Raw genomic sequence first — 25,054 nt, forward strand, 5'->3', positions numbered from 1 at the left:
AAGTCTGTGATGTTAGGAAAAATGAAAGAAATAATTTTTTCCGTTCTTAAAACCAGGCTGTTTGTAGAGACTGGCATGCAGTGATACCCTTTTCAGTTCTGGCAGATCCCGTCAGCTAAAAGCTGAGTAGGAAGTGATCTTAACCTTGAAAAAGCTGTGTGTATGTACATTTCTGCCTTCCTAATTTTCAAATGACATTGCAAACCCGTAATGGTAAGCTCATGGCTCGGTGGAGGTGGTAGCTCCAAAGAAACCCCATGACCTCGCGGTCTGAGTGCCCTGTGGGTGTTTGTGTCTTGCAGAGCGAGCGTGCAGCCTGCCCGAGCAGTCCCGGGAGCAGAGGTACGGAGAGCCGGCAGAGGGTCCGTGCAAGAATGCCATCTAGGGAGCCCTGTGGGGAAGAGACCTTCCACGTGGGCTTTGGGCACTTGTGTCGAGGCCCCTGGCTTCTGTGAACTCATGCCTGAACTCTGTGCTGAGCTCAACCCAGCTCTCACCACACACATCCCGCAGGGGTTGTTGGGCTGTCTGTTCAGTCCCTCAAAGTAGGGACGGGCTCCTGTCTGCTCCTGGGGCTCCTGTCCACTGTAGGAATGTCCAAACCACTGCAGTAAAAGCAGGGGAGCTTCTGATGCCACCTGTCATCCAGTCAAGCTTGTTATACATTGCACATTGTGCGTGCCGTATATAATAATAACAATGTGCAATGAGAACGCTCATCGGCAAGTGTTACTTCTTTTAATGTTGGGAAAACCATCTCCTTCATGATGTGTTAAACCCACAGCAAAGCATGTAATTGTAGATGTTAGGTGAAACAAGCACTGTCCAGATCCTGCTATATGTTAATTAAAGGAGTGTTGCCGCTGGAGTGAGGAACATTTTTTCACTGGTCTCTGTTTTAGGATTCAGGAGGAGGAATGGAACAAATACGTTGTACCCTCAAAAAATGAGTCTGAAAAATACAAAGTGAGTCGGACTTTCAGCTTTCTGATGAACAGGATGACCAGCACACGGAATAAATGCAAGGTAATTTGAGATTTATGTCCATGTTATTATGTATGATTATGTTATTATGTCATGATTATGTAATTAAATTAATTATAGAGGGAAGCTGAATTTTTATGTCAATATAAATTGTTTTTTACAAAAGTCGTAGGAAGACTATTTTCACTTTTCTTTTTTAAAATTTAAAACAAATGTAGGTTATTTGAAATGGATTTGTATTCAAAAGCAGCTTTCCTTTGATGCCTTTAGTAATTCTCTTTGGTGATTTAGTCAACATTTAAATGTATGAATTTTATTTAAGAAATATTTTCTTTGTTAAATAAAATTAAGAGGTACAAGCCTGTTCTTGGAATTGCTCTCAGAAAGTAATTGAGTTTGTAAACTTCTATATTAGGGTGTAATTAGTTGAATTTGCCTTATTTGAAGTTAATGGGACTTCTTGCATAAGTAAACACTGCTTAGTGTTAAAGAGTTCGAGATTTGAGGCCCGCACAGCCTACCATGGGAAGGTAGATTAGAACACTAGTTTAACTCTGAGGCATCCTAATTTTAGATTAATGGCATCAGTTAAGCAGCTTGAAAGGCAGGCTTGGCCTACATGCTCTTTCCAGGTGGCCTTTTGATGGTTTTTCAGGCTCCCCAGCACGCACTCCTGTGCCCCAGGACATCCTGACATACCTGAAACACATGTGAAAGGTGTTTGTCTGAGGTGGTACCTTCCATTGTCAGAACTGACCGTGAACGTGCATGTCTGTGTCTGCGTGTTCTCCTAAAGCACAACACTCAGTAGCTATGAGTACAAGCTATATGTTTAGTTATGCCACTAAGTGTGCGGGAAAAGTAGGCAGAATTTATTAAATTTTTACCACTTGTTAAAAATAGGTTGTTTCTAATGTCTTCTAAAGACAACTTGTCTCAATTTGCCTTACTGCACCTTTATCTGCAGAGGCATGAGCTGTACGCATGTAAGGGATGTAGGCATTGATACCCCTGTGTGCAGTGAATCAACAACACTTCTTAAATCTTTGTTTCCTGTCCCTCCCCTTTTTCTAGATTTATAAATGTATAATTTCTGCCAGCCTTTCTTGATAATGGTTCCAGTGCCTAGCTGCCACTAAAAGCAAATGATTTTATCTGATTTTAGGGCTTCAGCAATGTGGGGCATAAGAGTACAGTGTGCTGTTGCAAGTCTTCCGGGACAGGGATTAAATAGCCTAGGATAATTTGGTTTTACAAGAGAATATTTTATGGGTTTTAAGATTGAATAACTTTATCTTATCTTATCTTATCTTATCTTATCTTATCTTATCTTATCTTATCTTATCTTATTTATTTATTTATTTATTTATTTATTTGCCTGCCTCTGTTCTTGGGGATGAAGACAAAAAATAAAGATACCAAAGATAAGGAGAAACCAACCAGGCACAATTTTACAAATGGGACTTTCCCGGGAGTTATCCCATGTATGGTCTGTGAAAAAGCCCTCCTAGGGAAGGAATCACTGCAGTGTTCTTGTAAGTAGCTGCTGGCTTTTACATGTGAATTTACACATGTAAAATTTACACATGTGCTCTAAATGCTGTTCTGACATCCTGTGTTGTTCGAAACCTTGTCTACATCGGGATGTGCCTGCTTTATGCAATGAGCTGAGGCTGACAAGGGAGAGGGAGGAAGGATAGCAGGTGACAGATTCAGAAAGAACCTCGTCCATCTCCTAGCCTCTAGCACATTAGGCAGAAACTTCCTTCTAGCCTGGATCTGTACATGAAAGAATCCTGAGGATTACTTTAGTAAGTGAACCTGGAAAAGGGAAGACTGAAGCCTCAGAGTACATTTTTCTCTGGACTGGGGACCCTGTTTGGTGCTAGGCTTTGAATTGTGCTTTCTCTTTCAGACTGCAGCCTGGTTGTGCATAGAAGCTGCAAGGAGTGCGCTCCTGTGTGCACCAAGGTAACCTCCTACACTGATCTAACTAGAGCATGCTTTCTTTCCAAGGGGCTGGAAACATGATGAAGGAAAAAAGAAAACACATACAGACTGCCCAGACCCCAGTGTCTGTGTGTGAAGGGCTGCAAGGGTGTCAGAATGGCTGATGTGAGCAACAGAGCGAACACTGTGCTTGAACAACAATTTTTAGTAGGGGGTTGAAAATCAGTTTCAAGAAGTATTTATATTTTGGAAGGGTTGCCGGCTCAAACTGTGAAAGGGTGTGCCTGGAAGGTTACAGGAGAGATTGAAAAGAGAGGCTTCTCAAAGCCCCAGAGAGAAAGAACCCTTGTGTACCAGGGGGCATTCCGTATGTTTGGAATAAGGGAAAGCAGGGATGAAAGGGGCTCTGGCAGGTGACCTTATCCACCTCCTCACCCTTGGGCAGGCTCACTTCTAGGTAACACTTTGGGCAGATGTTTGTTTCACCCATTCTGGAAAATCTCTGGAGGAGGAGACTCCACAGCTGCCTGCCTAGGCAATTGCTCCCAGTGTTCAGCTGCTTCTGGGCAGGGCAAAGCCAGCCCTAGAGCTGGTGGATACTGCCTTAACTGTTAAGAAGGAATGCCTGCATGGTGAGGTTATCACAACAAAGACATAGTCTTCAAAACCAGATGTGTAAGGCTGCTGCCCTCAAGAAGCAGAATGAAACTTGAAGAGAAATGTGCCATAATGATGGAGGTTATTTTTCACATTAGTGGAGCCCGTCTTTCTGGTGTAGCTGGGTTTTGCATCATGGTGGCTTCCAAGGAGAGCATGATTCCATACTGACTCCTTAGCGTAAACAAGACTTAAACTCTACATAAATCAAGTGGATTTAATTTTGTTTATCATTTTCACGACATGGTCTTGCACTAATTTCTGGGAGACTTTTATTCAGAATTAACACTGCTGAACTGACAGCTTTGGTCCCTGGGGATGGTGGGTTAGTTGCAAGAGGAGACAAGAGCCCCCAACTCATCTCAGCAAGAATGCAGTTCAGGAAATGTTCACCGGCCCACCTGAAGTGAAATATATGCCCAAGCACAGCAGGCTTTTGCTACAGATTTTGCAAAAGTCCACTTTGGAGGGGGGAGCGGTTCTGCCCTCTGGTCCCTGTGCTTCAGATATTGTTCTGCCACAAAAGCTTTATTTGAGTGTAAAGCCCCAAATGTGCACTTTTCATGCAACTTTGCAGGCAGGCAGTACTCATATAGAGAAAGTAGAATGTTGTAGCGCATTCTGCTTAGAATAAATAGTTTATATAGTTTTGTGTGATGGTATATGTGAATGAGTTACTGACTTGACTGTGAAGTATATTATCAGCTATGTGATTTCAAAAAATTCTTATTTTTTTCAGAAATCCCAGGAGAGATACCATAATAAAAACAAGCTCCAAGTTGGTGCAACAAGTAAGTTAGGTATAAACCTAGCATTTCAAAGGTAGGCCTTGGTTAAAAATCATGGGACTGACAGCATGAACTTTCCCATATCATTTCTGGTTTTAATTTTTGTTTCAGTATCTGTAAGAAATGATGTGTGTCTCCAATATGAATGGATTTTTTTTAGTGATCACTGTTGAATTAACTCATCCTCTACTAAAATGAGTGTATTTACTATATTTTCAGTGAAAACAAAACCAAAAATAGTCAGTTCTGTCTATGTCATTTATCTTGTGCACAAGTATTTGCTCACCCATAGAGCATATATGATTTGATATTATCTTCTTATCAAATGACAGCCACTCTGGGACTATTCCACATTTCCTGCAGGCTTATTTTTATATTCTGTGAGAGAGTACTGTGGTCATGTACCTTGGCAAGTGGACATTCTTGATGTCTGATGTGGTCAATATGAGCACCAGATAGGATTTCTCATCATAAATGTGCTGTTGATGACATACTCTGTCAAACAACGACAAACTCATTGTTTGTCAAAATGTTGTGTTGTGCTTTTCCTCACAGATTCCCTGCCTGGAGACATTTCACAGATGGTGCTATCCTCGGTGCATCCTTCTTTCTCTGTGCCTATTGGACTGTCTCCTGGAAAGAGGGAAGCCTCACAACAGCCCTTCCTCTTGTCCAAAAGTGTCCCCAGTGCCAGTTTGGAAAGGTAGAGGGGCAGTTTGCCGATGGATTATACTAAATACACCCTTCAGCGTTTCTAGACACATTTAAACCATTAAATAAATGTGGTTTTTTTTATTTCTGCTGTAGAAGAGCTGCTCAATTTTCTGAGCCAGACTCTGAGACTAGCACCTGGAGGTTGAAGTCACAGTCTGAAGAGATGTTACAAGCATTAGGGACCTTTTCTTCAATGGATGCTTTTATGATGGAAGGTGAGAATATTGCACAGATGTTTCATCTTGTGGCTGTTATTGGAAAGTGAAAACCAGAAAAACTCCTTAGCTGATTTAGGAAGATACTTCATCTTCTCAAAGGAGAGCACTTGTTTTTGATGATTACAATTGCATCCCTCATTAAAACGTTGAAATGAAATTAAAAAAAAATTAGTCTTAAAAGAGAACTTTTCCTTTCTTCCTTGTAATGAAGTATTTTATAACTTTTAGAATATTTTAATATGTCATTACCATTTTAAAGTAACGGGGATAAATGTACTTGGCATCCTTGCAGAAACAGAACAATAATACACTTTTATTTACATTCATCCAGCCATCTCTGTTGACCGTGTTCGTTGCACACTGCAAACCTGCAACACTTGTACTTCCTCAGTAGCCCAAATTCTTAGCTCTTACTGGTGAGCTGGGCTCTTACAGTAGTTACATAGCCTTATGAAGCAAATACAAATAGGTTTTTTTCTGTAGCTAGGAGACTGAATTTGAAAGCTGAAGGGCTTTCACTTACATAGGATGGTGCACATACCAGTCACTGGACATCTGCTATTGGAAATGTTGGATTTTATTTTAATTTTTTTTAAATTTTAAAAGGTTTCTTCAAGCAAAGAATTATAAAAAGGATTTATTCTGAGGAAAGTGGAGTCCTTTCTTCCTATTCTCCTCCCCTTCTCTCACAAAAGCAATTCAACACTTTGGTAATAGTAATACTGACATATGGTGAATTTCTCTGTAAGTAAAGATGATGCCAGTGTTTGCAGGACCCTTGCCCAAAGTTCATCTCTCTGATGTTTTCCCCTTACTGTATGAATAGAACTGCATGTGCCAAGGAGCATCCCTTACTCTTTGTACGTGTGGTGTTAAAGAAATATAAATTTTGTCATAGATGGTGTGGATTTGTCTCAGTGGACTGATCTCTGCACAGATGCAGAAGAGTTTGAGGCAGAGTCCTGGAGTCTTGCTGTGGATCCGGTGTTCTGTAGCAAGCAAGAAAAGGATGTTGTCAAGCGGCAGGATGTCATATTTGGTCAGTATTTCAAAGCTGTGTGTAGGTTTAAACGCAGTTTGGTGTATCAAATAGAGAGGGAACCTACTAGGTCCATGTCCAGAAGAATGGCTGTTTCAACTCAAAACAACAAGAAGGTTCAAATAACATTTTTATCACAAATTACCATGTCTCCCAGAACTAAGGAAATGGATGGTAGTGGCTACCAGAGACGTGCCCAGCCTGTTCACTGAATGGTTGAAATTGGAAGGGGCCTCATCCTATCCCCAGCTCAAGCAATTGCAACCACAGCTTGTTTCAGTGGAATACAGAGAGAATTGTGCCAGAGACAGACAAATTAAGTCTTCCTACTGACATAATCTATTAGGTTTGAGGCTCACACAGAAAAAGGAATTATGACTGTGTATTTGATAGACTAAAGTCTACCTTAAAAGGTGTGCAAAACATTCAGGTGATTACTACATTATGCTCTTTTCTTTTATACCGCAGAGCTGATGCAAACAGAAGTACATCACATCCATACCCTGCTCATTATGTCTGAAATATTCAGGAAAGGGATGAAGGAAGAGCTGCAGCTTGACCACAGCACGGTGGACAGAATATTCCCCTGCTTAGATGAGCTACTGGAGATGCACAGGCAGTTCTTCTGCAGAATGAAGGACAGACGGCAGGAATCATGTGAGGCAGGGAGCGAGCGTAATTTTGTCATCAGCAGAATTGGAGACATCCTTGTGCAGCAGGTAGAAGCGTCAGTTCCATCAATCCTTTAAGTGCTCAGGGTTCCAAATTTATTTTTTTTTTTTTAATTCCAAAACTTCTGTGGGCAAAAAGACCCTTATAGTTGCCTCAGAAAGGTTCAAAAGGTGTCCTCCTCTGATTATTTCAGGATGAAATAGCAATGCGAAAAAATATGATTATTGTCAGGTAACTGTGATGAACTTGGTGTGGATTTTTCCCTGTGTGTCATGAGTGACGGGGAAAGTGATGAACACATTGGTCACATTTGCATTCATGCTATGGACTGCAAAAAATGGAAACAATGAATTCACTTTTTTATCAGCTGAGCAGAGATGTGAAGAACTGATGATGGAAAAGAAACTGACCATTAATTTCTTGTGATCTGGCATGTTACACCCCAGGATACTGCTCACTAGGGAAGGGCTGGTTGCAAGGTGTTTCCTGTGGCCAAGGAATACCTAACTGATGGCTTGGCATCCATACCTCCGTTCCTTATGAAAGAGAGATGCAGCTTTTCACCTTCAGTCAGTCTGTTTTCACTCCACTGAAATGAAGAGCTAAGCTGTTACCTTGTCTGGAAGCAATGTGGAGATTGGACAAAAGTAAATGAACGACAGAGGGTTGTGTTTGAAAAGAGGTGAAGGAAATGCTGTTGTGGTGTTCTAGCTGTTACTGGCAAGACGGAAGCGGAGGTTGCTTGTGCCCTCTCCTGCATTCCTCTTCTTGCTGCTAAAAACAGCTAGCCTATTTTCACTCTGTACTGACAGGCCTTGTTAGTGAAATTCAGAGAACTTGATAAACCAGTAATGTAAAAGTTCCCTATTCATACAAAATTCACCAGTTAAAGGTATACACTTTCCTGTCAGAGAGAATGTTGAGCACAATTCACTTACTAATTTCTTCAGTTTTCAGAGGAAAATGCAACTAAAATGGAGAAAACATACGGAGAGTTTTGTAGTCATCAGAAAGAAGCCGTTAATCTCTTCAAAGAGCTGCAACAAAACAAGAAGTTCCAGAATTTTATTAAAGTAAGTTAGTGTGGAATCATGAGCACTATTGACAAAATGCTCAGGAGAAATGTATGTAGCTATTACTTAGATTTAGGGTTGGAATTATATTCAGTAACTCACTTTCAATGGCTAATAAAAATGGCAAAAGTTTTTCCTCCTTAACTAGTGAGCTGATAAATCAGATTTTTCTTTCAAATTTTAGAATGTTTTGGCATGCAGTATGTATTACACACATGTTCCTGTTACAGTACGCCTCATCCTTCAGCACAGCAACCGTTCCTTGGGGATGGTTCAGATTACCCAGCATTTGTTTTAACTTACTCTAATGCTTTTAGATCATATTTCTTATTAGTCAATTGGTGGTTTAATATGCATTTACTACTTAAGGTATATATTTGTATCTGTGCAGCTGAGGAATAGTAACCTGTTGGCGCGACGCCGAGGAATCCCTGAATGCATTTTGCTCGTCACCCAGCGAATCACCAAATACCCTGTTCTGGTTGAAAGGATATTGCAGTACTCAAAAGGTGAGTAAAAGCCAAAGCGTTGCTTTTCATGTCTGAAATCCTAGCGCGTTTCTAACGCAAGGAATTTGCACAGCTGAAGTATCACGAAAGATTAAATTCACTGCTCTGTTGAGATACAACCAGAGCAACATTTACGTTACCTACTGTTCAGGCAGACGTCACCTAAACAGAGCTGTCTGCTCTGTATAGGCCCTGTCAAGGCTGGACTGTGAAAATTTCTGATATTTCAGCCAAGCAGGCTATAGAAGTCCAGAAGAGAATACTTGTTTTAGGAAAACACCTTGACTCGATTATGTGAACTAGCTCAGATACACATCTGTACTTTTGGAATTAATTCTGGAGGAGCCTTTTCTGAGTAGTGCTAGGCAAACGTTTTGTAAGTTTCTCTCTGTTTTTTCAGCCAAAGCTTGAATACCCTCTGGAACTCAGTAGAACATTTTACAATTACTATTAGCTTATAGATATTGCCCCACAAAACGGCAGTAAATGAGTGTTGTATAAAATTGCATATACAATGCAAATCCTTTGTACTCGCCATCCTTTTTCATGGGCTCTTTTGCTTAACCAGAAATATAATATTCTATATGATTTACTTGGCTGCTAATTTTTCTTTAAGTGCTTGCACCTCATAAATATGTCAGAAACTACTCAATATGTTGTTTTGACTAATGAATAAATCTGAGGTACAGATCACCTTGTAATAGAGGAGTCAAACAAAGGTATATACCTTTAATAATTCTAGTAAGATGGTTGCAAGGTTCAACTTAAATTAAAAAATTTATCAGTTCAAGCCTTGCATCACGCTGATTGTTTCCAGACAGCAAGGAATTATATCTTCTCTTGAACATGCTGACTAGTGTCATGTTGTTTATTTTTTATTTCATACAGAAGGAACAGAAGAACATAAAGACCTGTGTAAAGCCCTTCGTCTAATTAAGGATGTAATAACAGCAGTAGATTTGAAAGTGAATGACTATGAGAAAAAGCAAAAGCTGTTGGAAATTCTCTGTAGAACTGAAAACAAAACATATACAAAGATGAAAAATGGCCATGTTTTTAGGAAGCAAGACTTGATGAGGAAAGAGAGGATACTTCTTCATGAAGGTTTAGTGTATTGGAAGACAGCAACGGGTCGATTCAAAGGTATTTCATCTGAGCAGTAAAGTCCTTTAACTTTTTATTAGCAAATTACATTCAAAGACTAGTTAAAGAATGAAAATACTTTCTTGTGCTATACTTCAAATAAGAATGTCTGAGGTAATGGCATTGCAAATGTCTCACTAATTTCCGGATGATCAGTTCCAGAAGCTGCCATGATTTGTGAGTAATTGTGTTGGAACACAAGTTCACCTAAAATGCCATCTGCATTCCTTCTTCCAGCCCCCTCCTTCTAGTTTTTTGCTTTTCAATTTCATTTCATAATATAGTGTTTTTTGACTTGTACATTTTTAGTGTTCACAATATTTGCCATTGAAAATAGCTCATTAACAATTCAGTGGTGATGAGATATCCATAGTAGAAAATAAATTCTGAAGCCACATTTGGCTGGAGCTCAATTTTTACATGCAAGCTCACATTTTGATTTTTGGTGTTAATCATGTATTGGGGTTGGGTTTTTTTGGGAGCCTACTAGTATTTGCTGTACAACTTTATAAAGCTATCTGTTGATCATTATTCTAGAAATGCTTTTGCCAGTGTAATACTGTGCTGTGAGTGTTAACAGCACAGACAAAGCAAGGTTGTGTGAAATAGTCTTTGCCAGGTGGACAGCTTAGGAAAGCTGTACTGCCACTGGTGCAAGGATTTCTTCTTTCCCTGGGTCTGTGCTCCAGCATGGTGCACTTTCCTGGGAGGTACATAGCATGTGCTTCATGCAGACCACGGGCTAATTCAGGCATTTCCTGTTTAGTTTACTGTAGGATCCTACAAGATATTTCTTCATTGGAGCTTCTCCCTTTACAAAGTGAGAATTATAATAGCACTCATCGTACTGCTTTTAATTAAAAGCCATTATTTTCCTTTTCTCATTTTAAGACACCTTAGCTCTGCTTCTAACTGATGTACTACTGTTCTTACAAGAAAAGGATCAAAAATACATCTTTGCAGCTGTTGTGAGTATATTGTCAGATATTTGAACACACACATTGTACATTTATTTGTATATTTCTCAAAAATTAGGTCCTTATCCAGCTGATTCCCACATAACTTTTTTTTTTTCTAAAATCCTGGTATTGTGTTCAGTACTAAATGTCAGTATATAGAAAATTAGGTTATTTTTCAAAAATAAAGATTTTTTATGGAGAAGGATGAAAATAACAGAATTGTACCTTACATGACTGAGAAAGTGGGAAGTAACGCAGGCTTTTTCAGTTGTCTAATATGAATTTTAGGTTTTTGTTCCATAGAACAAACAGAAGAAAATAGTTACTGAAAATATAGTAGGAAACACACATAAAAGATATGAAAGGTCATAGAAAGAAGTTCCCAAACTATAGAAATATAAGCATGATATGAATATTGTGTCTCAGTATCATTGAGCCTCTGAGATTTTCTTTTTAGCACATACTTAGTGCTTAATTTGTTTGTTAAAAGTGTAACATATTTTAAAGAATAGTTTAAAAGGATGTCTGATAACTCAAAACTTTCAGTAGTCTGACTATACCAGGACTAGTGTTAATCCCGATGAATTGAAAAATCATGATCTTCCTAGGGTGTGGTCTTTTATAAGTCAGTAATTTATTATGTGTGTGCTTTGACTGTTTCCTCCAGGACCAGAAGCCTTCAGTTATCTCTCTTCAGAAGCTCATAGTAAGAGAAGTAGCCAACGAAGAAAGGGGGATGTTTCTGATCAGTGCTTCATCTGCAGGGCCTGAGATGTATGAGATTCATACCAGCTCCAAAGAGGAACGTAACAACTGGATGAGGCATATACAAGAGGCAGTGGAAAGGTAGGGGAAAAGGGGTTTGGTTTTCATGCTGGTAGTCCAGCGCAGACAAGAGGTTGGTTGGATATTCATGGCAGCATGTTCTTTGTTCTGCAATGCACTGCCTCCATCTGTGAGTTTGGGTTTTCCTCTGATCTTAAGGTGCCAAAACCTCTTTGTCACTCCTGCCACACTTCCCATGTTCCTCCTGGTTTCCCACTGAATCAGCAGACCCTTTCTGTTCCTCGTTAGACATCCTTACCAGCCATTGTACCAGTTTTCCCTCACCTTTGCCTTTGGCACTGGCTGCCTTCCAGGGTCCTGCACGTGTCCATACAACCATGTTGAGGAAGTCACAAATCACGCCTATTATCTTGGTGTCAGCTCTTTAAGAATGGTGGGGAAAATATTGCTTCTGATGGGGCCCAAGCTTATTCTTGGGACAGCAGACCTGTGTGTGTGCCCCAGCCCCTTTCTCGCTGTACAGTGCAGCCTTGCCAGAGCAAAAAGGAGTCCTTCGTGGTGTCCACTTACTGCTTCTTAAAGAGGCAGGCAAATGACATTCTTCTGGATTGCTGCAAAAGGTGCTGGTGTTGTGTTCTGTTTATTGTGAACCTTGTATTGAGGATGAATAGGTGATGTGCAAGTTTGCTTTATCCACCTCTGTCTTTTATCTTTGAAGCTGTCCGGAGGAAGAAGAAGAAGATGTAAAAATGAGTGAATCTGATGAGGACAGACGTATTGCTGAGGCCAAGGCATACAGAATTCAGAAATATCAAGGTGTGGTGTTTTTTCCTGTCGCTCTGAGAGCTCTGGCATCCTCAGGATCCAGGATGAATTAGTCATGCACCCTTACTGTCTGGTGCATTCAAGGTGGCCCAGCAAGCAGAGCCACAGCAGAGACAGATGGGGTGGTCTGATGGTACGGTGTGAGGGTAGTGAAAGAGAAGCATATTTTCTCCAAACACTTCAATGTTTTTGCTACATTACTATAACTAAAAAGAAGACAAATAAAAATGGATATTTTCAAAACAAACAACTGAATTTCACAGATCAGCATCAGGACCAGGTAGTCCGGAGTTTTTGAAAATACCTTGAGTCTTCAAAGTTGTGTAGCTTTGTGCTTGTTTATGACACTTTGTCCTTTGCTGCTATTATTTTTATCTGCAAATATAGCTAATAAGGATAAATTCTACTTCCTTGGTGCCCCTACACCTAACTCCCACATCTTTATACTGCTGTGAGGAGCGAAATTGCAGCAATGTCTGTACTATTGAGAGCCACAGAGAAGGGCATCCTCTGCTGAAAGTAGCTATTCTTTGATGCTGAGGCCCTGAATTGTTAGCACACATTAGCCGAGTGCTTTTCCATGAGGTAGAACTGGCATGTCATTGTGAGTGCAACAGGAGTAATGAGGGCCAGAGAGGGCAGCCAAAGGCACCTCATCAGGGTAGGGCTTTTGCCTAGACACTGCCAGGGTGTGTGTTAGCTTTCATTTGGAGAGATTGTGGGATGAACTTGGATAAATTTATGTCCAGGCTACTTAAAAGAAGCTTAACTTGAATTAGCACTTTCTACATGGCACAAATGATTGAAAGGTGACTGGGGAGCATGCTTTCCCTGCAGGATGAAAAATAATAATACAGTGTTCAATTTCATGCGGTTCAATTTTGCTTGGCAGAATCACTGAATAACCAGGACCAGCAGATCTGCAGTTATTTAGAAGAAAAGTTGCGTATCTATGCAGAACTGGGAGATATGTGTGGGTTTGATGATGTCCATGTAGAACCTCACCTGCTTATCAAACCTGATTCTGGAGAAACTCCACAGGCTGCTCCACTGCTGGCAGCAGCACTCAGAGAAGGTGAGTTTGCACAGGGAGATTGCATGGGTTTGGTGGCTCTTTACATGGGCAGATATTTTAAGGTAACCGTGTTGCCTTGTGCTGCAGTTCTGTCAAGTCTCAAGAAGTGGCAATGTCAAAAATTGCCAAGGGTCAAAGAAGAAAAATATGTCATGTTTATTTTTGTCGGATACAGGAGGTGATACCTGCCAGATTGTAAAATAACAGACATGTTTAGGGCATAGCATCAAATAAAAGCAGGCAGGGGCATGGTGCTAGGTTGTTAGGTGTCCTTACAGTACAGCTCTGTGAAGCACAGCAGGGGTTGCAGTGTGATACCTAGTCCCCAATCTTCACCTACCTTGGCTGATTTTGGCATCAGACCAGAATCCAGTATGATCAAAAGTAATGGTATTGCAAATGTCCCACTAATTTCTGGATGATCAGTTCCAGAAGCTGCTGTGGTTTGTGAGTAATCTGCATTGGAACACTAGTTAACATAAAATGCCATCTGCGTTTCTTCCTCCAGCCCCCTCCTTCTAGTTTTTTGCTTTTCAATTTCATTTCGTAATATAGTGTTTTTAGACTTGTACATTTTTATTATTCACAATATTTGCCATTGAAAATATCTCATTAACAATTCAGTGGTAATGAGACATCCATAGTAGAAAAGGAATTCTGAAACCACATTTGGCTGAAGCGCAATTTTAACTCTGCTTACACAGAGAAAATCAAACTTCTATCAAGAAACACCTGCCAGAATTGCTGTAGGAGCCCTGTTTTTTCTGCCTGCTATCTTAACAGGGAATTAGTAGATGGCTGCATGTCTTGGTTTGGAAAGACAGGTGTCAGCCAAGGAAAGCTGGAACTTCCCTTGGAATGGAGAATGTAAACCCCCTCCCTCTGAATTATTATAATTTTTAAGTTAAGGGGCTTTCAGGCTAAGATATGGGAATGGGAATAACAGTTCTTTACTAGGGATATTAAAAATAAAACTGTAAAAGAAAAAAAAAAAAAAAAGGAAAAAAAAGGCAAACAAATGAAAAAGAAAACACCGACAGAGTTAGAACATGACCCGACAACCTGTTGGTTCAGGGTGCTGGGAGAAGTCCTCCTGGAGTAACCAATGTGGTTCTGTAGAAGCATAGCTGATCCCGTAGAAGGGTCCAGTTGGGTCTGGTCTTCCTGTGGGAATCCAGTGCAAACATGCTGTCCTGGTGTTCGGAAGGTCAGATTTTATCCAGGTAGGAATGTTTGGCTCCTCCCACTGGGTGGAGCATCTCCCAATGGGATGATGTGGTTGTATCAGTCATGCAGTGAGCCTCGATGGCCCATTAACAGCAGATACCCCCGGGAGGGAGGATGGGTGGTGGAAGAGATAAAGAACACTGCCCCACCTGGTTTTAACAGCTGGACCATTAACAGAAGGCATCCGCCCCTTCCCCCTCTGGAGTCACGAGGAATGGGTTATAGAAGAGAAAAAAACACCTCCCCAACCGGTTTCAACAGATGTTAACAGAATACATACTTTTGGTTACATCTTGCATTGCAAACCAAGACTCTGCACCATCTGCAGTGCTGTCCTACAAAGGAAAGAAGGGAATGGTACTTGTAGATACCTTCTCTAGCTGGAACTTCAACTAAACTTCTCCTGAACTCAGTGGAAAAGAGCCCTGGTAAGCTGAGTCCTGATTTTAGTATCACCTCCGTTGAGGACGGTATTTCAACCTATAAAGCAGTGGAGCTTGGTCTTCATCATCATTATAAACTCAAAAAGCATTTCACTGACAAGACTGATTAAATTTGTGTGATTAAACAGAAAATACTTAAACAGAAAATACTTAAAATGGCAGGCTATACTTATTCCACACCTTATTCTGCTCACTTCTTTATTTTTCACTTTCTCTCATGCTGTTGTTAATGTTGATGATGCCTTTGATTTCAAGACTCTACCACACTCTTTAGGAGCTTACAGTTTTTTATACTGTAGATAATTTATGGGGATTATTTTCCAGGATGGAAGTACTAAGTCCCTGAGCTAATAGCAGTCTCTATGGGAATAAAGCATTGCTCACAGTAGAGAAGAACAGAATTACATAGTGCTTAAGCAAATTAGATACACACAAATCCATGAGATGAGATGGGATAAATCCAAGGCTGCTCAGCAAGCTGGCCAATGTCACCGTGAGGCTGTTTTCTGTCAGCTTTGAAAGTCACAGTGATCAGAAGAGGTTCCTGATGATTTGCAGAAAGCAATCACTCCAAGAAGGAATATACAGAGAACTAAAAAACAGTCAATCTCACCAGCATCTCTGAGATAATCCTCCTGGAAGGCATTTCCAAGAACCTGAAAGACAGGAAGATGACTTGGAGCAGCTGTCCCAGATTTATTAGGCCAAGTTGTGTCTGACTAACCTGACTGGTTTTATGGTGAGAGAAGAGTACCGTGTTGGTTACCTTGACATCTCTCAGACCTTCAACACTGTTTGCACTGGCTGTAGTGTCCTTACATCTGGGTTGATGTAAACTGCTTAACTGTGTGGAAGACAGGCTGCACTGCTGGGCTGAAGGGGTCGGCCATTTGATGCCCAGTTGGTTAGGGGATTGTTATTAGGGGATATGTTATTAGGGGATTGTCTTATGGGTTTTCCCTGAGACCATTAGTGTTCAGCATATTCATTAATGCAGTTAACCTCGGGACTGAGTATACTCTTAGCAAGCTTGTGACTGTCATCGAATGAGGTGGAGCAATCAGTGCGCTGGAGAGACGTCTACAGAATGGGAAAGTGGGCTAAGAGGAAGACCTAGACATTTGACAAAGACAAATGCAAAGTCCTGCACCTCAGGGGATGTAATCGCGTGTGTTGGTGCAGGCTGGACACTGATCAGGTAGAAAATACCTTTGTGGAAGTGGATTTGGGAGTCCTACGTGACAGCAGGTTGACCAGGAGGCAGCAGTTGCCCTTGTGGCAAAGATGGCCAACTGCTTCCTGGGCTGCTGTAGTAGGAGGAGGGTTGCCAGTAAGTTGAGGGAAGTGATTCCTCCTCTATTTAACTCTGGTGAGTCCTGTCTGGACTGCCATGACAAATGCTGTGCTTCCCCTGGACAAGAGACACTGACAAAGTAGAGCAAATCCAGTGGGAGGCACCAGGATCACTGGCTGGAGAACACAATGCCTGAAGAGAAGCTGAGGTATCTGGCTTGGTGGGATCTCATTACTGTCCACAGCAGTTTAATGGGAGAATATAGAGAAGCCAGATTTTTTTACAGAGGCACACGACAATAAAAGAACATGTGGACAAGAGACAAGAGTCCTGTGGTGAAACAAAGGCAATTCCAATGCACTGAAATGAAGAATTAAATGCCATTGGAGTGTTAAAAAAGTGGAACAGATTGCTCAGGGAGACTTCAAAGTTTCCATTTTTGGAGTCAAAGGCTTGTGTGTGCAAAGTTCTGAGCAACACAATTTGGATAAATCAGTGAGTGAAATGTGGGACCAGATGACCTCTGAAAGTCCCTTACAAGTTAATTATTCCACAGTCAATCAATTTTATGTCATTGATTCATGCAATGAGGAGCTATGTAAGGGGCCTCTGTAATTCTGCATGTTTTTCTCTTTAGTTGAAAGTCTCCATGTCGCTGTAACATCATCGCAAGTGAGCGAATCAGACACATCACCAGAGGAAAGTACTGAAGAATTAAGTGAGAATCGTAGATTCACTGCCAATGAAATATTGGAATCTATTCCAGGCGGTGAGTAAAATTTGATGCTTTTACATCTTTAGAGTGCTAAGATAGTTGATAACAGAATCAGTTTTTAGGAAGGCCTCAATGGTGTAGGACAGAATCGGTAGAAAATAATGTAATATAAGTTGTCTTTGAGCAAGTGCTTGGGTAGTGTAAATTGTTATATAGCTTCATTGAAAGTACACTTTCTTGTCATTGTTGTTCAACTCTGCCTCAAGTCTATATTGCAATATAGGCCAATCCCCTTTTTGTCAGGAGGCTTGAAAACTGGGACTGATATTCCAATAAATTCAGCTGCAAAGGGTAACATTAATCTCCCACAACAAAATTGCAAATAGAATTGTGTAAGAAACATTGCTACAGATCACTTTTAGTGTTAGAGTTACACTAACCTCCAACCTTTCATAAATTAAATAGTGCTAATTTGTTAGGTAGAAAAACTGGATTCTGCCACATGTGCCATCCGGGCTTGCAGATTTGTTTTTCTTCAGCCTAGGATCCATTATGCAACTATGACTATAAAAATCACTCCCTCATTGTCCTGAGTAGCTGTAAAAAAGTATGCTCTTTGTTTTTCTAGTCAGGATATGCTTTGACACCTTTCTTTTGCATTTTCTTGGGGCTTTATTTGTTAGATGCAGAAAGAAAAGAAATTGAAGAATCACCAGAAATCAGTCTCAGTGTTGAAAAGGAAATGGCAGGTGCCAATCTTGAGGATAAGGTATTGTAACCAGTTTTTCTTTCTGCATTGCACACGGCAGTCTGGGCGCTGTGTATGTACACGCTATTCAAATTTTTATGGGGAATTTCACTCAGATCCGGATAATTCAGTCTAATAGAGGTCACTGCAATTAATAATAAAATTTTAAAATCAGTCATAAACAATGCAGGCACAGAATGATTTTCCTGCAAGGCTTAAGATCAGTGAGGTGTAATAACAGGCAGTGTTTTTAAACGACTTGTATGGGCTGCTTACAAGCCTGGGTCTCTGCTGTCACCATTCCATAGATGCATATCTATGGAGCTGACAGCAGTATTCCCTCTACTCCCTCCTCCTGTTCACAGGATGATGGAAGTCTCCTGCAGTGACAGAGTCCTCACCTAATGCAAGGAAGACTTGTGCACTGGAAGAACTTCGTCCTGAGAGCAAGCACATAAGATAGGATGGATGTTTTTACACCAGCTTGATTCAGAATTTTAAACCAAAACAAAATCGAGCAATTAGAGAACAGAAGAGAAAGTGCCCATTTTGCAAAGTCGTACAGCTGATAAGCAAATCTGGGGAAGAAAGCAGAACCAAAAATCAGTTCTGGACAAAACTAAGAATGGCAAATTTTATGTAGCAACAGAGTGTTGGAGTAAGCAATGTGAATTACTGTGTAGAAATAAAGTAAACCCTAATAGTGGAGTTCTTAGGTGGAGCATAAGAATCACAAAAGGAATAAAGGGGAGAGACAAGAATATGAGATACAAAAGCTGAAATGGAGGGAGAACATTGCTTGAAAGTTTAGCATTAACTAATAAATCGTACTGTGTTTGTATCAGGTCTGAAAGAGGGCTTGTGTGCCTGAAACCTTATGTTTGCTTGCTTTCTGTACTGGGAATACTCTTGCTAGTGCACTGATCTCTCTATAACCTCGCCTTATGCTTAGCTCTAGGTCATCTTACTTAGACTGCTGATAGAAGGGAGCAGGAGGGAGAATGTGAGTGGAAAAAAATGTTTAAAAACAAAAGTCCAAGTGTGGGAGCAAAGAACCTAGGTGAACAGGAATAGAATCTAGGGAGGATAGAGGAGCTCAAATGTAGCCCATTAAAAATTGCAGTTATCTCCACATGAAAATTTTGCTGTTGGGGTTATAGAGAAAGTAGAGCCGGGCTTTCCTCAGAGTTGCACAGCAAAAGGATGAGTGTCCAAAATTACAAGTTGCAACAAGGGAAATTCTGAGTGTGTACAAGGGAGGGAAAAAAAAAAAATCAATGCAAAGGTCAGCAAGGAGCAATATTTGTCCAAAGAGGTCGTGGAGGCCTCTACCCTTGGAGGTTTCCTGGATTTGACTGGAGAAGGCCTTTGGCAACTTCTAACTTGGAAGCTATGCCTACTCATAAAGCTGCACCCAACTCTTCCACCCTAAGTCCTTACCCTGTCATTTATGGCCATAGTACTATTTGGGCAAGGCATGTCTCACGCTCTCCGATACCATGTCAGAACCAGACTTGCCAGGAGGTGGCAGAATGAGCCAAGAAAAGAGGCAAGGCAAGGGCTTTCCGGGGAGGTGGGTGTGCAGCCCCCGGGTTGTGGACGCCAGCCCAGCCAGCTTGGACTCAGCCCAACGAGCTTGGGAAAACAGGAGCTGGACAGGGCGGGGGAAGAACTCCCAGCTTGGAGGGTAGATACTGACTAGACGCTGGAGAGAAGAGAGTTGTCCCTGCAACATGAGGGGTCTCCAGTGGGCATCTGTGAGAGATGGTCCCCATCTCGTGCCCCTGCCTTGTAAGTGTATCTCCACAGGCACTGTCCAAAGCACAGCACAGCCTGCCCTGGAATCTGAACATCTTCATCTCTCTGAACCAAGGTGATCAGGAATAGTGGCAGGGAGGTGGTGGTAGCCTTCAGCACAGTTGAACACCTGAAATTACTGCTTCACTCCCAGCTGGACTTGCACGGCTTGTGCCAGCTGAGCTAAACCTGCCACAGCCTCATGTCCTAGTGCTCAAGTGGTGCTGCAGTGAGGGGACCGTGGGCACTGGGACTGCCCACTTGCAATTCCTTGCTCAAGCCAATGCCAGATAAACACCCCTGTGCACATCTGTTTTCAAACTGAAAAGGGCTTAAAAGCATGAAATAAACCCTGCTTTTGTTCAGTGTGCAGGCTCTCCTTTGTACACCCTATCTCACCCTTCTAGCTTTACCTTCTTTCTCTCCCTCTTGGCCCTGCGCTGCCTCCTTACCTGCTGCTCACCATCCATCCAGCTAAGGAAAACAGAGCTCTCTTGAGTTCATCCTTGCTCTGCACTGGGACATCCCTGCAAAATCCTCTGCTTTCACAGTGGAGCTGAGATTTTCTGTGGCTTGTGGATGCAGTGAGGAGGAGGAGGTGAAGATGTGGAGGGGGGATGGAAGGAAATACTGCAGAGAGATAATGAGAGAAAGAGTAGTGGAGGAAGTGATGCAGCTGGTACTCCCTGTGCCCCATGGGTGTCTGTGTAGGGTTGTGTTCAGGGGGCTGGTCTTTCTCATTTTCATTTTCAGTTATTGCATCTAAATGTAGCAGATGCTTCGCTCTCTGTGGTGGAAAATGAGACTCAGTAGAGAACTTAAGAGAAACAGAGAGAAAACAAATATTCCCCAAACTCTCCTCTGCTTCTTTGTAAAAAAAAAAAAAAAAAAAAAAAAGGAAAGAGAAAAATCATACAGGAAGTCTTTTCATCGTAGCCTCAGAAGGGATTGTGTTTGAAACAGTCCCCAGCATTTCATCTTATCTTTCTCAGAGGAGCTGTTCTTCATGCTGAAGGGATTATGGGTAGCTTCACCCCATAAATTTAGAGAGCTTCTTAGGAAAAGGCAGCAGGATGGAAAGTGCGAAGCGGCTGTGCCTTGCTGCAGAGGACAGTGGTGATCATGCCGGTGCCTTTCGTGGAGTGCACTGGGCACAGCATCTCACAGGGCACCTAAGACATTTTTTGTGACCCACTAACATGACTTCTTGCTAGTTTCTTAGTACTTTATTGTCTCTGTTTTTGAAGAGTCTTATGCTACTTCATCCTACTGTGAGTAATCTAAACCCACTGTGCTGTTTATACAGAAGTCTGGTTACTGAGTTTCAAAATTGTCAAGTAAACAAAGAATGAATTGAAATGTCTTTTCTGCGTAGCATTACTCGCAATGAATGAAAATTGTGGATGAAATAGTTTTATTTGTACAGTTGTGTTCAGAATCTCTAGTAATTTCCATGGAAACTCCATTATTGATGAATTATTAGTCTTCATAGGTTGTTGCTTCTGTCCTTTTTCATATACCCAGAGAAAGGATTGACTCAGTACACATTTCCTAGCCATATGTCCTCACTAGCTTTTAAAAAAATTACTTAGAAAACACATTTTTAAAATTTAAAACAACTTTTTAAAGCTACATGTGTTTATTTTAGGGAGGAAATATGAATTTTTCAGGATCTACAGGGACAGAGGTGAGTTAATTTAAACCTCAGACAGAACATAATAACTACTTTGTTAACAGTGGCCAAACCTTTGAAAATCCTTCTCTTTTATTTTCTAGATTGTACAAGCAATCCAGAACCTAACCCGTCTCTTATACAGCATGCAGGTGACTACTCCACTACTAACTTTGTAGAGTAATTAATTTATCCTAATAATTTACATTAATGATTTGTTCTCATGTTGTCCTGCTTTTAGACATTGTGTTAATTGATACTGATCTCTACTGGCTGTTGCATAAGTTGTCACAGAATATATATTTTTTCTACATCAGTGGTAGGTTTCTTTTAAGAACTGAATAATACCAATATGCTTAGAGATCAGTCCCTCCTCCCAAAAGAGGATGTCTGTACAGTCCAAAAACCTAGCAGGAAACTAAAATGATGGCTCCACTAGAACTGATGTAATTTTGCATACAGATTTCTGAAATTATTAGTTCAAAAAATTGAAAAAAAAAAAATTGTATTTTGATTAGACTGCTCTCCTGGCAAGTAGTAAGCAGTGACTTTGTCAGGTAGCTCAGGTAGCAAGCTCAGCCCATTTTAGATGTTTAAAACTCACTTACTTTGTATATTCTGTAGGGTCTTAGTATGAAGTGTTTGCCTCTTTCATGCTAAGTTTGAATGTCGTAACTTACTTTCTTCTTATTTAGCTGCAGTTTTATAATTTTATTTTTGAATGTTTAATTTGAGTACACTTAATTTTTCGACCTTAGCATATTTCATAATAATCCTGGAAAACCTTGGGCTTAGAAGTGAAGTGTTAAGTGTATTGAAGCAATGCAAAAACAAAATAAAAATCGTGCAATTGAGGCTTTTTTTTTTTTTTTTTTTTGAGTAATTGAAAAACAAATAGGGACAATAAAATAAGGTTTAGGATGATACCTTAATTGCTCAGACCATGGATGGGCAGTCAGGTGCTGAGAAAAAAGCAGAGGATCGTGTGCTCTTTACAAGTCACTGGAACTGACCCAATGCCGGGGGAAGAGCCAAGGAAAGTGCAGATGGCACATTGCATGAAGTTAAAAACTTTCTGGGGTGGACAGCACAGGGCAGTGAGGCTACGTGAATTCTCTGGGAATGTTTGCTGGAACAGATTCCCAAGTCAGGTCTTAAACACAAGGCAGCGCAATGAGTGCCTCAGCACTTGCTTTTCTTTCTTCTTAATCCCAGCTATTTGTTTTTTGCGTTATTGGAGGATGTCACAACCTTTAATGCAAACAATGTCACAACATTCTTGTGAAGGATGGAATTTGGAGCTCTCAGCTGTAAAATAGGAACGTCAGACCTGAAACTGCTGTCCTGCAGGTTTATGCCTGCACCGACACCTCGGTCAGGTGCGTGTAGCGGCGCAGTCCTGGCGGCATGGCTGTGCTGGCAGGTGCCTGTAGGGCTGATGTCAGCTGGGCTGCGATGCTGTATGTTGGCAAGGAGAGCCCTTAAAGTCAGAGTGAGCTCTGCTGGAAACAGTACATTTTTATGTGGATAAGTCACAGCTGTGTTAGCAGTACTTGGGTGAGTATAGCATTCCCAATGCCTTATTGCCCTCTTAAACCATGAAATATCATTCTTTCCTGTGCGTCTTTACATCCTCCGACAGAACAGGACCCCAGCTGTAATTGAAGTGCATATGCACAGCTCTAACATAAACATGTATAATAATACTAAGTGTAAACCAAAGGCTTTGTTAAAAGTGCTCAGAAGAGTTGAGTTTTATTTTAGAAATAATACTAAGTGTAAACAAGAGGCTTTGTTAACAGTGCTAAGAAGAGTTGAGTTTTATTTTAGAAATACCTCAATGTGAAGGCGTTATCACAGAGTTTTCTCTATTTGCTCGAAAAATAACCTCCCCCCAAAAAAAAAATTCAAAGCATTTTTACAAAACGATTCTACGTAAAAACACAGGAATGGCTTAATGCTGACATTTAACCATTTGTTAATTTTGCTGTGGCGTCTAGGCAGCACTGGCTATCCAGGACAGCCACAGGGAACTCCACAAGTTACTACTGCAAGAGAGCGAGAAGACCGGTCGGAGCCAGGGTTCTCGGCTGAACCTCGTCTTGGAGCAAGAGAAATATCGGAATCTGGAGAAACAAAGGGTGGAACCGGCCGACATACACAAACTGAAGCAGCAGTTCCAGCAAGAGCAGCAGCGGTGGCTGCGTGAATGTGACCAGCGGCAGCGGGAGCAGGGGGACAGGGAGGGCCGGCTGGAGCAGCGGGAGCGGGAATGCCAGTGCCAGGAGGAGCTGCTGGAGCAGAGCCGGCAGGGGCTGGCGCTGCAGCTGCAGGAGTACCAGCAGAGCCTGGAGAGGCTCCAGGAGGGCCAGCAAATGGTGGAGAGAGAAAGAGACAGTGTGAAAATGCAGAAGAAGCTCGTGTGGCACTGGAAGCACGGTCAGCAAAACAACCTGCTTTCACGCACGGGGGACTATGAGGTTTGTGCTTCCCCGTTGTAATTGTTATCCCTGTCTGTGTTCCTGGAGACCTGACTTGACGAATAGACCAGGATGTCTGGGTTTTGTTGGTTCTTAATGTAGTGAGTGAGCATGTGGGAAGCTGAGATTCAGGCATATCCAAGCGTTTTCTTTGAATATCATGAAGTTGAAGCAGGGAAAGTGCGAAGTCCTGGCCTGGGGAAGGAGTGACCCCTTGGTGGGTGGATGCTGGGGATCACCAACTGGAAATCAGCTCTACAGCTACCTGAAAAGAGGTTGTAGCAAGATGGGAGTCAGCCTCTTTTCCCAGGCAGATAGTAAGAGGACGAGAGGAAATGGTCTCAAGCTGTGACAGGGAAGGTTTGATTTGGACATTGGAGAGAATTTCTTTGCTGAAAGGGTGGTCAGGCATTGAAACAGGCTGCCTAGGGAGGTGGTGGAGGCACCATCCCTGGGAATGTTCAAAAAGTGACTGGACATGGTAGTGGTATGGTTTAGTTGACGTGATGGTGGTGTTTTGTGTCAAAGGTTGGATTCAATGATCTTGGAGATCTTTTCCAGCCTTCATGATTCTATGATTCCATGAAAAGGACCTGGGAGTCCTGGTGTAGAATATGAGCAAACAGCATGCCCTTCTGCAAAGGTGGCCCATAGTCTCCAGGGCGGCTGTGGGCAAAGTATTGTCAGTAGGTCAAAGGAGGGGATCCTTCCTCCCTGCTCTGGGTACACCTGCAGCTCCCCCAGTACAAGAAAGGCACAGAGCTGTGGGGTGGAGAGGAGGTGACAGGAGGATGAATGTCCGGTGAAGTGCCTGTTTGAGAGGCAGGGACATCTCTCCAGTAAGGAAAGGCTGAGACTGTTCAGCCTGGAGAAGAAATGGTTCTTATTAATGGGGGTCCCTTTTAATGTATAAAAATACTAAATGGAGGTTCTAAAGGGTATGGAGCCAGGTTCTTTCCAGTGGCACCCAGTGACAGAACCAGGGGCAATGGGCACAAACAGAAACACAGAGGATTAGTTTTGAACATCAGAAAACCTTTTTCTTGTGAGGGTGATGGAGCCCTGGCACAGGTTGCCCAGGGAAGTTGTGGAGTCTCCATCATTGGAGATATTCAAAAGCCACCTGGACACGGTCCTTGGCAACTGTCTCTGTGTGGCCCTGCTTCATCAGTGGGGTTAGACCAGATGTCTTCTAGAGGTCCTTTCCAACCTCAACCATTCTATGGTTTTAAGCTGGATACTCTACAAACCCCAAACTTAGGCAAACATTTATTAAATTGAAAAGA

The 25,054-nt window shown here is 41.7% G+C and overlaps 1 protein-coding gene across 7 annotated transcripts in view; it reads left to right on the forward strand.

Annotated features, from left to right (window-relative positions):
• Positions 1-25,054, forward strand: part of ARHGEF28 (Rho guanine nucleotide exchange factor 28) — a 124,540-nt gene that overhangs the window by 79,193 nt on the left and 20,293 nt on the right. For 6 of the 7 annotated variants that reach the window (XM_040090288.2, XM_040090289.2, XM_058424104.1 and 3 more), the window contains 21 exons: positions 303-342; positions 903-1,026; positions 2,387-2,519; positions 2,900-2,955; positions 4,331-4,382; positions 4,935-5,082; positions 5,187-5,308; positions 6,210-6,350; positions 6,819-7,069; positions 7,973-8,095; positions 8,487-8,604; positions 9,493-9,747; positions 10,639-10,715; positions 11,374-11,552; positions 12,211-12,308; positions 13,210-13,392; positions 16,994-17,125; positions 17,755-17,840; positions 21,265-21,303; positions 21,393-21,440; positions 23,289-23,768. In XM_040090288.2, the coding sequence (XP_039946222.1) occupies positions 303-342; positions 903-1,026; positions 2,387-2,519; positions 2,900-2,955; positions 4,331-4,382; positions 4,935-5,082; positions 5,187-5,308; positions 6,210-6,350; positions 6,819-7,069; positions 7,973-8,095; positions 8,487-8,604; positions 9,493-9,747; positions 10,639-10,715; positions 11,374-11,552; positions 12,211-12,308; positions 13,210-13,392; positions 16,994-17,125; positions 17,755-17,840; positions 21,265-21,303; positions 21,393-21,440; positions 23,289-23,768 (2,885 nt within the window). The remainder of the gene's footprint in view (positions 1-302; positions 343-902; positions 1,027-2,386; positions 2,520-2,899; positions 2,956-4,330; positions 4,383-4,934; positions 5,083-5,186; positions 5,309-6,209; positions 6,351-6,818; positions 7,070-7,972; positions 8,096-8,486; positions 8,605-9,492; positions 9,748-10,638; positions 10,716-11,373; positions 11,553-12,210; positions 12,309-13,209; positions 13,393-16,993; positions 17,126-17,754; positions 17,841-21,264; positions 21,304-21,392; positions 21,441-23,288; positions 23,769-25,054) is intronic. The other variant, XM_058424107.1, reaches the window with a different exon arrangement.

The sequence above is a fragment of the Hirundo rustica genome, chromosome Z (assembly GCF_015227805.2).
Source record: "Hirundo rustica isolate bHirRus1 chromosome Z, bHirRus1.pri.v3, whole genome shotgun sequence".
In the NCBI taxonomy this organism is placed as follows: Eukaryota; Metazoa; Chordata; class Aves; order Passeriformes; family Hirundinidae; genus Hirundo; species Hirundo rustica.